The sequence below is a fragment of the Odontesthes bonariensis genome, chromosome 5 (assembly GCF_027942865.1).
Source record: "Odontesthes bonariensis isolate fOdoBon6 chromosome 5, fOdoBon6.hap1, whole genome shotgun sequence".
Lineage (NCBI taxonomy): Eukaryota > Metazoa > Chordata > Actinopteri > Atheriniformes > Atherinopsidae > Odontesthes > Odontesthes bonariensis.
Genome location: NC_134510.1, coordinates 1944208 through 1961471, shown reverse-complemented (window position 1 = coordinate 1961471; position 17264 = coordinate 1944208). Strand labels below are relative to the sequence as shown.

General features: G+C 43.1%; 1 protein-coding gene across 2 annotated transcripts in view; it reads right to left on the bottom strand.

Moving 5' to 3' along the window:
• The window catches only part of ascc3 (activating signal cointegrator 1 complex subunit 3), a 210634-nt gene that overhangs the window by 151786 nt on the left and 41584 nt on the right, over nt 1–17264 (bottom strand). Inside the window, exons 3-5 of one of the 2 annotated variants that reach the window (XM_075464657.1) lie at nt 16823–17024; nt 16102–16237; nt 15365–15490 (exon numbers count right to left, since the gene is read on the bottom strand). In XM_075464657.1, coding sequence (XP_075320772.1) covers nt 15365–15490; nt 16102–16237; nt 16823–17024 — 464 coding nt within the window. Of the gene's footprint in view, nt 1–6804; nt 6887–15364; nt 15491–16101; nt 16238–16822; nt 17025–17264 lie in introns of those variants that run through there. The other variant, XM_075464658.1, reaches the window with a different exon arrangement.

Genomic DNA, 17264 nt, shown 5'->3' with positions numbered 1-17264 from the left:
CCGTTGATTGATATTGTAGAATTATTAGGATGATTTAGTGTTGATTATGTTAATTAATTCTTTATTAACTATGTGGGATGATTTTCTTTCATTTTAGATTATTTCTTTATTAAATCACTGATAAGTGATTTCAGGGGGGACTATGTGGGAGAAGGATGTCATGACATCCTCATGACATCTGGCCTAGTTACATCTTGTGCCTTGTTGTTCGGCTCATATGAATATGGGTAAAAGGTAGTATGGGCTGTTTACATTTAGAGCAGACGCTCGGCGTCGCAGAGAGAGATTGGGGCCGGATGACGCATGCATGTTATGATTAAACCAGTATAAAGTGGGTTCACAGTATGAAGACGGTGGACATTTTGTACATCCTGTAAGCATATTTGCTGTGACAGTTTGTTCAATAAACTCCCCAATGGACTGCTGACCGACAGCGTACTCGTCTCTACTTTCTCCACAACATTACTATCCCTAGATAATACCCAGATATACATTATGCAGCCCTAACAATGGATGACATAATTCCAGCTTAACATTATATTAAGGGTCAAACCAGGGCTGGCCTGGGACCAAAACATCGCCCGGGCATTTTTTGGCCATGGCGGCCCACCATGAATATTTATACAATCACACAAGTAATCTCATCACTTTCTGTGAAAAATGCAATTAAATCCTAGCACAAATGTATTCATTTAAATAAATCTCCTCACCTTACAAATGCAGTTTTTTCATTAAATCGCTCTTCTCTGCCACTCTGTCAATCACTGTGTCAGTATCAAGGGACACAAGAACATCTTTCTCGGTGGCCATCAACATAAAGGCTTCCAGTTTGCTGGCAGAAAGGCAACTCCTCAGTCTGTGTTTGATGTACCGGAGGGTTGAAAATGACCGAAAATGACCGAGGCAGGAATATTAATTTCGTATTTCTCTGGTTACCTACCAATCCATTTCAGCAAAGCAATGTTTCACTAATATTACATGGGCAACTGTAACCTGTAACACCTGCAAACAATATAGTTATAACAAGCTAAAATAACACTGAACACTTTGGTGTCTACATGAGAGTGTCATAAACATTAATGACACACTTGATATCTATGACTGATGTCATTGGGTATTTGCAATATCTGCACACCAGTCAACTTTACATAAGCCTACAAAATGGAATGGCGCTAGATACGTTATAGCCTTTCCTACATTAATGATGGTTTAAGTACTGTAATGCTAATGACAGGTGCATGTCACTTTTACACCTTCAAATAAAATAAATCTACTCATAGCATTAGTTGAAAATAAAGACTGAATGATCTCTGTGACAGAAACGCGCACGCGCAGACACACACACACACACCACAGTCGGTGACCACCTCCTAACCAACAAGGTTGTGCAAAAAACAGGCTGGGCTTTTTATTCGTGTTCCAGCCTGACTGGATAAAATAAGTAATAATTTCAGCATGATCAATTGCCCCCCATACTGATGTAGTGAAGATGTAGCCTACCAGTCGTTTATCTATAAATACCTCATTTAAGTCTCCACGCACACGGAGAGCCCTCAGTCCTCCCATTATAAAAACATGTCGTCATTCTGCTAACATTTTGCCTAACATTAACCTACTTCTTACCGGGCTGGCTATTCTGACCTCCTCAATCTGTCCCTGGGTCACGTCTGTCTCCTCCACCTCTGAATCCACCTCGATAGCTTCTTCCTCTGTGTTTGGCCACACTGTTCTACGGAGACACTCGTGCACTGGGGGCTGCTGCGGATGTTGACGGCCCTGGCCCTGCACTTGATGGCCCTGCACCCGGTGCTGTGGTTGTGGTGAAAGCACTTGCAAACATGTCAGTAAGCTTCGCACATTTTGCTGCTTGTAGGCTTTTTAGCCTTTTATCTCGCAGCTTCTGTGCACCACCCTTTCGTTTCTGTTGATTATCCATTTCGTTTTTTGACTGTTCTCTCCTAGTCCGTTCAGCTCCAATGGTAGGATTGATGACCTGTGTCAACGGTGAGGGAAGGGGCGGGCCAAAGAGGTGCTGAGAGATTTCATTGGATTAGCCCATTGTCCTTCGAGAAATTCTACCAATGGCCGCATTTTCTGTTGCAATTACCGTCACGGCCGATAAAATTAAAAAAAATTAAAAAATAAAAAAATCACCGGCCCTCGAGGGGCGTCGGCCCACCGGGAAAATGCCCGGTATGACACGGTATGCCAGACTGTCAGTCCAGCCCTGGGTCAAACAACAATACAACACAATTAGGAATGGTGAGCATGTGTTTGACTTGGTCTGATTTTCCTAATCTATATTTCTATAATGCTACTGTATCAAGTTTGAATTTGTTCTCATTTCCTCTTCTGAGAGCCTAAAACTGTCAGGCTTCCTGGTTAAAAGTCAGAACTGAACTAAATCTGGACTTTAGGGGGTTCTTTTGGTTGGTCTCACACCAACAGGCAACTGACAAAGAGAGACTAAAGCTTTTATCAAAAATAATCACCGTCAGGCACCTTTTTTATTTAGGTCTAATTTAATGACAGCATGAAAGAAGCACTGAGGGTTAGGGTTACACCACCAAACCAAACTGTTCAAGTCTTGCACCTCTGCGTACTTCAAAGAGCCCTTGAAGACCTGTAGTTTTCTGTTTAGCAAGTCGAAGCAGGCTCCCCACAGCCACATGTCTGTGCTGTGGGGAGCCACATCAAAACTGGATTAGGAAATGCAATCAAGGTGGATTAATTATAGATGCTGTTAAGTTCTACCTCATACTTGCAGGCTTGTGTTTATACACTGCATCCTGCACATCAAAGTGGAGGGCAAGCTGTCAGCAGTCTGTCAGCAGTCTGTCAGCAGTCTGTCAGCAGTCTGTCAGCAGTCTGTCAGCAGTCTGTCAGCAGTCTGTCAGCAGTCTGTCAGCAGTCTGTCAGCAGTCTGTCAGCAGTCTGTCAGCAGTCTGTAGAGTCACAGAATGTTGGTGAAACATACTGGAAGGCAAACACCACCAGGCCGACTCAGCTGTTCATATTAGGTGATACTGGAAGTACTGAACCAGGATGACGTTCCGAGTGGTTATCATACCGTCGCAGAAAAAATTATCCTGAAAGGGTTCACCTAGAAGATTTTTCTTTTCTGGGGGGGGGGCAATAAAAGGTGGCATATGAATGAATCTTAGCACTTCTTGAAGATATTTCACATCATAAGCTTTCCAGCAATTGACAGGTCAGAATCCATCTCAACATTCCCACTTAGAGTTTCTCTTTGCTGATATTTAGCTGCCAAAACTTGCCCTCAGCGCACAAAACCGTGCCCCCCCCCCGGCTGCTCATCTGAAACTCACAGCAACAACTCACTACCAAAAAGTGAAAAGATAGATAGGTTTTGCTAGTTTGTTGGACAGCTGGCAGCTCATTCAGAGTCCTCGCTGTGTGGACCGACGACTGTGCTCCAGTCAAAAATAATGAGAAAATAATCAGAAGCCTTGCTCGTCACAAATAATGGTCCAACATAGTCTGTAAGATACAGCGCACATACTCACAGGCTTATTACCTGGGAGTGCACAGAGGACAACAAAATGGGAAAACATTTCATCACCCTACTGTGGTGAGTGTACCTGCATATCAAAGAGAATTTCAAGATAAAAGGTATTAATACTGTGTATGGCCACCTGAACAGCTCCCATGTGATGCATCCAGTTTACTGCACTGAGACAAAACATCCTTTTCCAAAAGCTACTCTAGTTTCAATATTCAGTGAAGAAGAGCGTCCCTAACAAGTTATAAAAAATTTTCAAATTGCTGAATTGAGTTATGAGAATTGATTATGCGGACTGCCAATCCACATCATAATACTTCTCAAACTTAGTCCTTCAGTGACTTGCGCTATGCAAGGGGATATTGCCGTCTTGGAAGACAAGAATAAAGAATCAAGATAAAGATAAAGATATAAAGAACATATCATCATGGGATAAAGAGGATTAGTCATAACAACACTGTAGTGATCTGCAGTGACCCCTGCATCTAATGGGACAGGTGGGCCCACACTAGGGGTGTGCAAAATAATCGTCATGATGATGCATCGCGATTCTAATTTTCGCGATCTACTGCATCGATTCTTGACGCCAAGTATCGATTATTTAAAAAAAAAAAAAATTTCTTTTTTTTTTTATGCCTTTAATGATAGGACACATGCAATTGATACATTTCGCTGCAAGGGATGTTTGCAATATTTTTATATATATTTTTTTTATAGTTTTATAAAGCCTATGCACTTTTTTTTGTCTGTACTGATCATCCCTATTTTGTTATTTTACGTTTTATAAATCCTATGCACTTTTTGTGATGAGTGTGTCCAGTAATATTTGTTTTAATGGCAATACCTCCAAAAGTTGTTTCAATAAATACAGTTATGAATTGATTATCTTTGAGTTATGTATCATTTGAAGACACTATCCAGATCATACACAGCTAGTCAGCCACTGGTAATGGCTGTATTTTTTTTTTTTAAGTATGTTCAGTGAAAATATCGGAATGCATCGTGATGCATCGCAATAATTCAAGTATCGTGATGCATCGTGATAGTATCGCATCGTGGCATGTGAATCGTGATTCGAATCGAATCGTGACTTCTTTGCCAATACCCACCCCTAGCCCACACCAAACCAGCATAAAGCCCTGTGCAGTGCTGTACACCTGCACCTGAGAAGTCTCCATCTTAGATCAAGTCAATATTACCCTGCTGCTCTGGGTTTCTGTCAGAAAAATACTGCAGTACTTCCAAAATGTATCGCAATCGGTTCTTTGTGTGTGTGTGTGTGCATGTTTTTTCCATCCTCAGATGTTTCATTTAATAATATGTGATGAACCATCTGCTACTTGGTTTAAGTCACTAGATTCATGCATCTCTAAATTTCTGTGGAAAAACAAGCCACCACATATTAGATTTACCTCATTTTCAGCACTATTTCTCAATAGGTTGCAATATATATCAAAATGGTTTAAACCTAGCCCACTAGATGAACCATGGATAAATATAGAGCAAGCACTGTGTAATAACCTGGAAATCTCTGACCTGCCACTTGTTAGTCCAAACATAAAACATCCCAAATGTTTCAAAAGCATTAACATCAGCACCTCTGAACTGCACGGAAAGAGCCTTGTGTGTCTGACTGCCAGTCTAAGTTTTTCTAAGTTTCTTTGCTAAATCAAAATCTGTGACGGAAACCCATCCGTGGGGAAACCTATTGCCAAGTAGCCTCGGTTGGGCCATCGGAAACAATCAGAGCAATCAGGGTGCGGTCACTCCCCTCTCTGAAACCACTTCTTGGTGCTCAGGCACGCTCAGGCCGGGAGATTGGACCGAAAAACAAAAAGTTTTCAGTGCAATCTGTTGGTTTTCTTAGCTAGGAAATTGTTTTTGAATTGGCTCTATATGAACGAATTGGATTATTTTATGAATTATGATTATTATTAATTAATTGAATTCCAATTGGCTTGAATTGGACTTACTATCTAAGTGCCTTGAGATGACATTTGTTGTATTTGGCGCTATATAAATAAAAATGAATTGAATTCTTGGTCAACTCTCGGTGGGCGGTCTTAGCCAAGTACAATCAGCCAACACGTGAACAGCCGTGTCCAATTGTGAGCGCAGCAGAAAATAAGGGGTTACGCCTGAAGCGTCAGCCATTCTCGGGTAAAGACTTTCTCGGGTAAAGACTTTCTCGGGTAAAGACATTCTCGGGTAAAGACATTCTCGGGTAAAGACTTTCTCGGGTAAAGACATTCTCGGGTAAAGACATTCTCGGGTAAAGACTTTCTCGGGTAAAGACATTCTCGGGTAAAGACTTTCTCGGGTAAAGACTTTCTCGGGTAAAGACATTCTCGGGTAAAGACATGCGCGGTAAAGGCCACTGAACAAGGCAAACCTGTCTTATTTGCCTCATCCATGTCGCTCTGGCCGCACCACCTGCTTTAAAATGTGCCTCAATCCCATTCCTGTTGTCTCCGGCTCGCGTAGAAGGTTTCCCACAACCAAACGCCACTGCAACCTTAATAACCTCCGCTCTCTAAAGCCCTATTCGGACGGGACTAGTTCAATGGGGGGACGTATGGTAATGTTGGTTAACCAGACGACGCCAGGGAGAAGAAATGACCAATTCGGACGGGACAAGAAATCCCTGTAATATTCATCTAACATGGGAGGAGTTGTTGGTTACGCACAACCGTCACATCCTGGATGCCATGCACGTCTTCATTTCACTTCCGTAAACCCCATCTGTAAACAGACATGGCGCCGACCAGGTCGAAGCAAGCCAAAGTCCGAAATTGGATGCGTGCTTACAATCAGCGCTTCATCCAGAACCTCCATGTTTGCAAACAGACACACCTAATTGTTTCTCTCTTTAAAAGGATGTGACGACATATTCCATACTTATTACCGAAGGTCGCATTCGCACGGGATTAGTATTACCTATGGTAGATACTCCGGACCGTTTCACAGGAGGTAGAATTCTCGGCAAAGTTTACCGACATACTCCGCTATCTTTACTGACATGGCGCGTTCGGACGGGACTAGATTTCCCGGTTATTATTACTTTACCCCAGGTCCCCCCATTAAACTAGTCCCGTCCGAATAGGGCTTTAAACACACTCTACTTTGTGACACTCCCTTGTCTGTGGGGTGGTGGAATTGCCAATCTGCAGTAAACAAAGCAGACTTCATCACAGCTTATGCCAACCACCTGTCACTAAACAAACGGCTGGGAGTTGTCAACCAACAGAAATAAATCAGGAAAGCCTCAGATTTTGACTCACACCAGATGAAAATGTCAGAGCTATCCATTCACCATTGGAACTCTGGATGAAGGCTGAACAGCCTCGTAAATTCTGTTCGTACCTGAAAGAAAACGTAAAATAGGAAAAGATTGGTGAATGCGCAAGTTCTCTTAAATCACTCGTACGCACGACTTAAGAACAAATCTGTGCGTACGAACGGTTCTTGCACGAGGCCCATTGTGCTACATTTTTCTTCATGTACAAAAAGTGCTATATAAATGAAAGTTGTTAATGTTGTTATTGATGTTTGTTGAAATGCCTAAATAAACACTGCATTGATACCAACACAAAAGCAGTCACCAAGCAGCCTCATGCGCTACGCTACAAAGTGAACAGCGTGCTTTTCATCCCCACTGCTCTACCACACATCGGGATCCTGATGGAAGAAAGTGCCAGCTGTGATGAATCTGCCACAGTACCTGCATCTGCAGGGAAACTTCCCAAGTCCTCCTACTGAGACTGTCATGTAACTCATTTGTTCAAACCTTGTAAAGTACTGCCCATTAAAGCAGCAGAAAACATAAGGCATATGAGTGTGACCCCATCAGAGCACACGTCATTTCAAGGATCTCGGTTAAGAAGTCACACAGTTCTTAGATGGAGAAGGGGGGGTGGTTGGAGCAGCATAATGCTGGGCAATCCACTTCCATCAATACCACTACAACACTCGACCAACACGCTGTTGCTATTTGCTCAGTGGGTTTAGGCAATCACATTATTTGGTTAGCTTTAAAAAAAAAAATGGGGGTTTGTCAGTTTCTCGCTGCCTTTAGAGAATAATATAGCTTGGTTAGGGTTCAAATGGAGCTACTCTCATGACTAAGATATTCTATCATAAAATGGTTACAGATTTTTGTGTAGCTAGTCTTTGAACAGCCTTCAGCCTTGGCCACACACTTTCTGTGCTACATATGCAATATTGACTGATAGGTGAAGATCCAGAACTCTCCGGCACTGGCACTTCTCTGGCTTGAGATGTACATTTTTCCCAGACAGCCTGATGTTGGACAGAGGGAAATCCAAGGAGTAAGAATTTAAGGAAATGTTGCTGTTTAAAATAAAAATCTATCAAAATGAGCCACAAAACACAATCTTGAAGTGCCAAGAGGAGGTAATCAATACTTATCCCTTTCAAGGAACTCACACACAACGACTCTCTGCGTTCCTCAATCCTTCACCCTCTCAAGAGCGTTTCCTTGAGAGAATGTGTCATTTGTCAGTATGTGTGGATCCTGAGTGGATTCCTTTCAACGAGCAGCCTAGTTTATAGGAGCTCCGGTTGTTTTTCAGAACCTTTATCTACATTTGAGTCCATCAGCAAGCAAAAGTAATGGTTTCTGTGCATGTGGGATTCATCAGTGCTACGAAAGAGTGGCACTTGCTCTCACAACACACTCAGTAACATATCTATTTGGATGAATTAGGAAGGCTTTTACCACAGTGACAAGAGCTACATCCTGATTCATTAGTTAAAAAGCACCCTAATAAATTCACCACTTTTAATGTTTTGAAGTCCTATTAAAGGCATACTGAGGCTCGCACACCCCTGTTTCCCATTACAGCTTTCAATAAATGACAATCAGCACTCCGTCTAAAGGAGAAGGAGCGGAAGCATCGGACTTTTCAGTCTGCCTTTCAAAGCACTCCGAACTGCACCTAAAGACTTATTAGGCATTGTGTGCTGGGGCTTCAGAGAAGTGAGGCACTTTGTTCTGGAGTTGCCCAGACTTAACATAATAAATAGAGTTGCTACTTGACTGCAGATCGTTCACATTGCTCAGCAAAGGAGGTTCCATATCAGTCTATATCATTTACACAGGAACTTTCAAATATGAACAAGCTCGTGAGAAAAAAAAGAGAAATGAGCCTTTTATAAAGTAAAAGAAGACACAAGACTCATCTCATTTGTCTAATTTCACCCACCTCCCCTCCTATCCCGGTCCTCCTGCCTGAGGAATGGAAATCCTTCCCAAACGAATGTTTGGTGCGTGACGTCAAAATGACGTTTCTGGCCTGGTGTGCGCCATGAAAAGGCGGCGCGGCGCGTTGTTGTGCGCGGAGACGACAAACCGGATGGACCAACTGGAAAAAAGGCTCAGGCTTTGTAAATAAATGATGTAGTAAGGAATTTGCTGTTGTTTCATTCTCTGCAAGCGTCTTTGAGTATTAGCGCTGTATAAAACCGATCTATTATTATTATTATTATTATTATTATTATTATCATTATTACTGCATCCTGAAAGGTAACGATAATTCCCAAGTGTGTGCACTGAAGCGCACTTTTTCATAACAAACAAACAAAGAAAGGGTAACACAATACACTTAAAAGTCCTATAATAGTATTCTAAATACTATATCAGACTATAATGGTGGGAACACACCTATAGAAATTTCAACTTCTGCAGGCTCATCAGCTGTTGTGTCAGGAATCTTTCTCTTTCGCCGCCTTTTCGCCGGTAAGGTTCTAAGCAGAAGCATCACTGATGACAGTGCTGTGGGGCATTGTTTTCTTCTCCACTTTCGTGGTTGTAGAGTAGTTAGCGGTAACCTTCACGTAGCAGCGCCTCTGTGTCACTGCGCCACTATAAATGGCCGGCACGAAACCGTGACGTCATCAGCTCGCGCGAGCCATCGCAGCGAGCATGCTGTGCCCTTTACACCTTAATCCTACACTGTATAATGAATTACAAGCACATTTCTACTTTGTCACATAAAGAGCCTATCTGACAGAAATATCTAAATAAAGCAGCAGACTGCAACAAAACAATAGATAGAGCATGCAGCTGTGCCATGTCATATTTAATGGACATCAGCTTAAAATCACACTCTCTGAGATGTCTCACTTTATTAAGGGCCTCACCTCCCTTCCTCTCTCCTCGTGTCTGTCCTTACCCCTTCCATGAGGAGAAGAGTGGAGTGGGGGAATCATAAGCATCCAATTAGCTTAATGAGATACGAAGACAGATGTAGCCTCAGAGAATTTACATCCACCTTTCTTTACACATTACAAGAAAAGTATGCATAAGAAATCTCTAGTGTCTGAATATATCACCGCCAACAAACACTAATCTAACCAAAGAAACTTCTCTGACAACAGACATTTCTTTCATTTTCCCTTCAACTATCCAGCTTCAGGACAAAAACTAGCTATACCAAACCAGCGAGACTGGTCGGGTCATTCCTATGTGTTTGTCCAAAAAGGTTCCTTGGGTTTTTCTTCAGGTTTCTTACATTTAAAGTGTGTTTACTGAAGGACAGTGATGAAGCTCACCTGCTCTGCAGCCAGAGGCTCGGGGGAATAAGCATACCCAACATGTTTCCTGAAAAAACGCCTCAACGCTGAAAAATAGACTATGTAGGTAGTACTTTTTTGTTGAGCAGAAGCCACATTCACCTATTCACACACACACACACACACACACACACACACACACACTTTAAACCACACACAATCTCACCCAAGAATGAACACATCGTAGGGAATGCAGGGATCGGTAACGGGAGCCACAGCTACTTTCAGCATGTTTTTCTGAAAACTGGAAACACCAGCAAGTAGAAGCAACAGGTCTAAAACAGGAAACCGCTGACATGAGCACTGACATTCACTGAATGCTATTTACACAAAACCCCCGTCACTAATTGATAAATCAGTGGCCAAGTCCTCAAAGACAATCATGATGAGAATTGAAACTGACAGGCATTGAGGAGACCTCTCAGTGCAAATACTCATGCACACCTGAGCCACTATCATTAACTGTGAAAACAACAAGAGCAATGGTGTCCATGGGATTAAACCATTCATTTTTCAATTTGGCATGGCAAAAGACACATGCACACTTTCTTCCACAGATACCCAATTACACACACACGCACTGAAGCTGAGTCCTTTTTATTATGATGTCCATTAGTATGAGTGACAGGCAGATTAAGAGAGGTGAACAGTTACACTAGTCTCCTGAAGTGTGACTAAATGCTTTAGAGATTCACAGGTGTTCTGCTTTAGCATCTTTCTAAACAAAAGGCCAAACTCAGAGAGGAGGGGATGACCTTTGGAAGTCCTGCATTTTCACTTGCAGTGTGGTAATGATGGATTACAAAGCCCACTTCAGCAGACAGGTTAGCTGCAAAGCCTTTAAAAGACAACATTGTGTGTGAACTGTACTGACTGAAGTTACTCTCCTCCCAAAGGAGCAGAGCAAACTCAACCTCTGCTGCTTTTCTAATAGAACACCTTTAGGTAAAGCCTTTTGGAAGCCGGGGACAATGTATGTACCAGTGGAGATGTGGGTTTGTCAGTCAAGATGTCAGGCAGACTGACATGTCATTGTGTTGCTGGACAGCTGGCTGAGAGCTACAGCATTTCTATTAAGAAGGGACATTGCTCAACTGGACGCTGTTTCCCCAGTTCTCTGTGTACTGAGATAGAAGATAAGAGGAATTTTATTTACAACACTTAGACACACCATTGTAACTACTGTTAGTTGAAGTACATAACACAAAGCTTTTCTTTAAAATGCAGCATTCTGAAGGGAAAGCTTGGGGAGGGGTATTAAAGTGAACGGTGACCAAAGCATCCACAAGAAAACTGCAGCAAAGCAAAAACACTATCATGGCAACAGGAGGGTCCTCCCCAGGCAAGAAACAGCATTGACATGTTCATTAATGTGCATTCATTTACACTCATATCAAGCAGAAACGTATAGTATAGCAACAATTGTAATGAGGTACTGATCATTAGATGAAGGATTGTGGCTCTCTGGCTCCAAAAGCAGCCAAATTTCATGACTGATCAATACATTTGAACACGTATGGAGCCAGTGTGCTGTGACGAATTAAAAAGAATTTTCACTCAGTTTATGGGGCTTTTAGATACACGGGTTTTTTTAATTTATTTTCTCATTTATTTAGAAAGTTGGGAGTTTCCTTGCAGTGAGTGACAAACAGCTTCAGCATGCTAAACTAAGTAGGCGAGGAACGGGAGTAAAATACTGGGAAGAAATATTTGGGAACAAAAGAAGCACAACAAACTGGAGAAATAAGTTGCAAATTACTTCAGAGCCCCCTGTAAAGGGAAGCCCTCTGTAAAGGGAAGCCCTCTGTAAAGGGAAGCCCTCTGTAAAGGGAGGCCCTCTGTAAAGGGAAGCCCTCTGTAAAGGGAGGCCCTCTGTAAAGGGAAGCCCTCTGTAAAGGGAAGCCCTCTGTAAAGGGAGGCCCTCTGTAAAGGGAAGCCCTCTGTAAAGGGAGGCCCTCTGTAAAGGGAGGCCCTCTGTAAAGGGAAGCCCTCTGTAAAGGGAGGCCCCCTGTAAAGGGAAGCCCTCTGTAAAGGGAGGCCATCTGTAAAGGGAGGCCCTTTGTAAAGGGAAGCCCCCTGTAAAGGGAGGCCATCTGTAAAGGGAGGCCCTTTGTAAAGGGAAGCCCCCTGTAAAGGGAGGCCCTTTGTAAAGGGAAGCCCTCGGTAAAGGGAGGCCATCTGTAAAGGGAGGCCCTTTGTAAAGGGAAGCCCTCTGTAAAGGGAGGCCATCTGTAAAGGGAGGCCCTCTGTAAAGGGAAGCCCCCTGTAAAGGGAGGCCCTCTGTAAAGGGAGGCCCCCTGTAAAGGGAAGCCCTCTCTAAAGGGAAGCCCTCTGTAAAGGGAAGACCTCTGTAAAGGGAGGCCCTTTGTAAAGGGAGGCCCCCTGTAAAGGGAAGCCCTCTGTAAAGGGAGGCCCCCTGTAAAGGGAAGCCCTCTGTAAAGGGAAGCCCTCTGTAAAGGGAAGCCCCCTGTAAAGGGAAGCCCTCTGTAAAGGGAGGCCCCCTGTAAAGGGAAGCCCCCTGTAAAGGGAAGCCCTTTGTAGAGGGAAGCCCCCTGTAAAGGGAAGCCCCCTGTAAAGGGAGGCCTTCTGTAAAGGGAGGCCCCCTGTAAAGGGAAGACCTCTGTAAAGGGAGGCCCTTTGTAAAGGGAAGCCCCCTGTAAAGGGAAGCCCTCTGTAAAGGGAAGCCCCCTGTAAAGGTAGGCCCTTTGTAAAGGGAAGCCCTCTGTAAAGGGAAGCCCCCTGTAAAGGGAGGCCCTTTGTAAAGGGAAGCCCCCTGTAAAGGGAAGCCCTTTGTAAAGGGAAGCCCCCTGTAAAGGGAGGCCCTCTGTAAAGGGAGGCCTTCTGTAAAGGGAGGCCCTCTGTAAAGGGAAGCCCTTTGTAAAGGGAAGCCCCCTGTAAAGGGAGGCCCTCTGTACAGGGAAGCCCTCTGTAAAGGGAGGCCCCCTGTAAAGGGAGGCCCTCTGTAAAGGGAAGCCCCCTGTAAAGGGAAGCCCCCTGTAAAGGGAAGCCCTCTGTAAAGGGAAGCCCCCTGTAAAGGGAAGCCCTCTGTAAAGGGAGGACCTCTGTAAAGGGAAGCCCCCTGTAAAGGGAGGACCTCTGTAAAGGGAAGCCCCCTGTAAAAGGAGGCCCCCTGTAAAGGGAGGCCCTCCCTGCATGGAGTGGGGCGGGGCAGGCCAGGCGGGCTCGTCCTCCCTCCATGTGGGGGATGGGTTGGTTTATTTGAGCTTAGTGTCATTACTCTCTTTTAAAAAGCTCAGATAAGAGTTTTGTCTTGAGGCTCAAGTTTTCAACATTACCAAGTGGACTCTTCTCAGTTCTGTGAGCGCAGCACTGCAACGGCCCCACTCATAAGGGGGGAAGCAATAAATACACTCCCTGTAAGGCAGAGAGGGCCTTCATTCCTGCTGTTTTTGCATGGTATCTAATTGTATAGCATTTATGCTCTGGTAGAAAGAAAATGGGAGAACAACTAGCTTTGCTCCACCTAAACTTTCAGACTCAGGGTAAGATGTCATCTCTTAGTGCTTCTGAAATGATTCTTTCTGGACATGTGAAAGGTTCAAACAATAAAAAGATATGTCAAGCTAATCTGAGATTCTTTTCAGCATGACACTACGTTATATGACCATAGTTCCATCTATAGACTGGTCCGGAGTTAAAGGCTGCTTCTAAAGCTACTAAGACTAGTCTGAGTGGAGAGCTCATTGGGCCTCATGCAAGAACCGTTCGTACGCACAGATTTGTTCTTAAGTCGTGCGTACGAGTGATTTAAGAGAACTTGCGCATTCACCAATCTTTTCCTATTTTACGTTTTCTTTCAGGTACGAACAAAATTTACGAGTGATCCAGACCTGTCGTAGGAGTTTCCTAAAATAGTCCGCTGTTATTCCAATCAAGCAAACATAAATAAATATATACATTATGCCCCATAATGATGCTGACATTATTGTGTTTGACTTAAATTAAACAAGGCGGGCACAGGAAGAGCTGTTCAGCCTTCATCCAGAGTTCCAATGGTGAATGGATAGCTCTGACATTTTCATCTGGTGCGAGTCAAAATCTGAGGCTTTCCTGATTTATTTATGTTGGTTGACAACTCCCAGCCGTTTGTTTAGTGACAGGTGGTTGGCATAAGCGGTGATGAAGTCTGCTTTGTTTACTGCAGATTGGCAATTCCACCACCCCACAGACAAGGGAGTGTCACAAAGTAGTCCGCTGTTATTCAAATCACGTTTGCTTGACTAATGGATTGTATATTTAATTACTTTGAAGCAAACATAAATAAATATATACATTATACCCCATAATTATGCTGACATTATTCTGTTTGACTTAAATTGTGCACTAATTGAAGGTTCATTTGAAACTGTATATAACAAGGTCAATGGGAAGTGTAACCAGCGGCTGACTTGCTACTTTTGGATGCCTTGGCGCGTCAGGCTCTTGGAAGAGAGCGTGTGGAGACAGACGAATGGCTGACATCGCGATTAAGACTGCCAAGGACTGTGCTGCTGCAAATATGCAGCTTGTTGGAGCCACAACTCCAGAGAGAAAAAAAACTGCGTTCAAGTATTTAAAACATTACAACAATACATGCCCAGTAATATTGTTGTAATGTTTTAAATACTTGAACACAGTTTTTCTAGAGAAGATAATTGTTTTGTATATGGGATTATTGTCCATCGACTCTTTTGGGCTTTCACATGCGCGAGCGTACAACTACCCGGTGAGTTACATGCTGTTTATAAAGTTGTTTTGTAACGTCCCCATGCCAGTAATGTGAGAACCATGCATATGGTTTTGATGGTAAGGCTTGTGACTTTATTGTCGGATGGTTTATAAAGTGGTGTGACGTTTCTGCAGTGTGCAAGTTGTTGTTTTACGTGGAAGGGTTAGCGCTTGCCCCTTAGCCACCACGTATTAGCCTCGCATGACAGGCTGAGCGAACAGCACGATCTCCACACAGGGAGCGCAGATTTGCACCTGTCTGTGTCCTACTATCAGTATTTGACAACCTCTAGCAATGGAAATGCACTTCAAATGCCCCGGAGTTCCCCTTTAAGAGCGCTTGTTGAATCTGACGTGGCGTGTTCGTACGAGACCTTCTTACAAAAAAAGTGAGAGAAATTTAGAATAAAAATACGAAAATGTTCTTGCATGAGGCCCATTGTTTGGCTAACCCAACTTAACTTCAGAAATGACATTCTCTAGTGTGCACACACCGACACAGAGTTTGTAGGCACCAACCTCATCTAGTTCAGAGATGTAGACAGGCTTCTCTTCAAAGCCTATAGGCATAGGTTCATTGGGTGGGATCTCCACCTCCTCATACATCTTATTGTTCTCTCTGCGGATCCCCTCGGGCAGCAGGATCTGAATGTCACACACAAAAGACAGCAAAAACTCAGACCTGCCAAGTAAGAACACAGATATTCAGTAGGACCTTCAGTCACAGATAGATTTGGAAATCTGGCGGATGCTTGCTTTGAACATATATTAAATCTGAGGCACAGCATGTAATGGCCCAGTTTAACGGAGCACAATGAAATGACTGTCCTTTCTCTATCAAAAGCAATGCAGAAACAGAAATATGTTGCTGTGCTGTGCAGTGGGACACAGGGAGTCAACATTCAATGTGAGTCAAGGTTAGGAGTGCTTTTTTCTTCGGTTGTGTGGGTTTGAAGATGTATTACCTTGACAGTAAAATGCTTTATAATATTTGTATTAAAGTGTGATGACTTCCCCCAGAACAATGAGCTCCAGTGCATTGCTCCTTTGTTTGAAATGTTGGCCTGGGTGCATGTACATTCCCTGAAGAGCATATTTCCAAAAAGGGACCATGAGAAAGTACCTGGTTGTTGAAGAATGAAAAGGAGTCCCAGCATCTCCTCAACTGAGGAATGAAATGTGGGGCTTCTGAACATTTCTTCCACGTTTAACACCTTTGTTTGGGACACAAGAAGCGGACTAAAGTAGATATTTACCCTGGCCCCCCCGATGAAGGCAGGTGCTTTTGTTGCCTCTGCATAGCAGTCGTAGACATTAGGATATCGGATTCGTTCATACACTCTTTCCCTGCTGAAGACGGGGTCACAACGTGCAGTCAGCAGGGCCTGCTCTCTGTAAAAATGCAAGAGGTACAATTTACATTCAACCTTTACAAAGGACTACAAGAGCAAATTAAAAAAAAAAAACTGTCATTTTAATGTGCTTCAAACAATACAAATTTGCATGTTACATATAGATCCAATTTTATTAAATGTAAACCATCATTCTCATCCAATGTTGGGCCTTAAAAATAAACAGCAGCATTCATGGATGACTAAAAGGAAGATGCAGACATGAGGTATCATGTTCCTTCCAAAAGTGGCTTACCTCTCCACTAATCTGTTCTTCCTCACAGCAGTGGATTTCACCATGCTCAGTTTTTAATTAAACAGATCATTGGCCCTTTTTTTCCCATCCCCTGAAATTAAACTTTCTGAAGAATCCTCCACGTGAAAAGATTGTGACGAGCTGCAAAGTCCCTGTATTTCTGCTTATTTTGATGTTGCTCTTGTAGCGTTCTTTTTGTGATGCATGTTTTTCTTTTGGTTTCATGTCATGAAAAATGCAGGAGCTTGTTTGGTTTGTTGTCTTAGACCACAGGCAGAGAACAAAGAAAAAGAACACAAAAAAGAAAGAGAAAGTTTGGAGATGATATACCGCTGGGCTCTCATCTCTCTTGGGTCAAAGGTCATGACAGCCTCTGAAGAGTCGCCATCCTCAGTTCCTTTGCCTCTCTTCCTTTCTTTCTTTTCTTCTCGTCGGTAGATTTTCATCATTTGTTTCTCCTTCTCTGACTGGATGGTCACCTGACACCCATAGGCAGGCTTATTGACTTCACCACTGACCTTTCTGCTGACATCTGAGGGAGACACAGATACAAACAGTAGTAAAGGATGAGGAAACTTTATCTGCACTGGCCTAAATTAGTTTGGATTTATATGAAAGTAGCATGGAGATGAATAGATAAAACTATGGAGACTCACAAAAACATAAGTTCTATTACAAACCACCTTAAAAATATCACATTTAGTAATTGGTATATCTACATGAAAAATACATTTTTCACATTTTTCACCTAAAATTGTAAAAAGCACCGCCA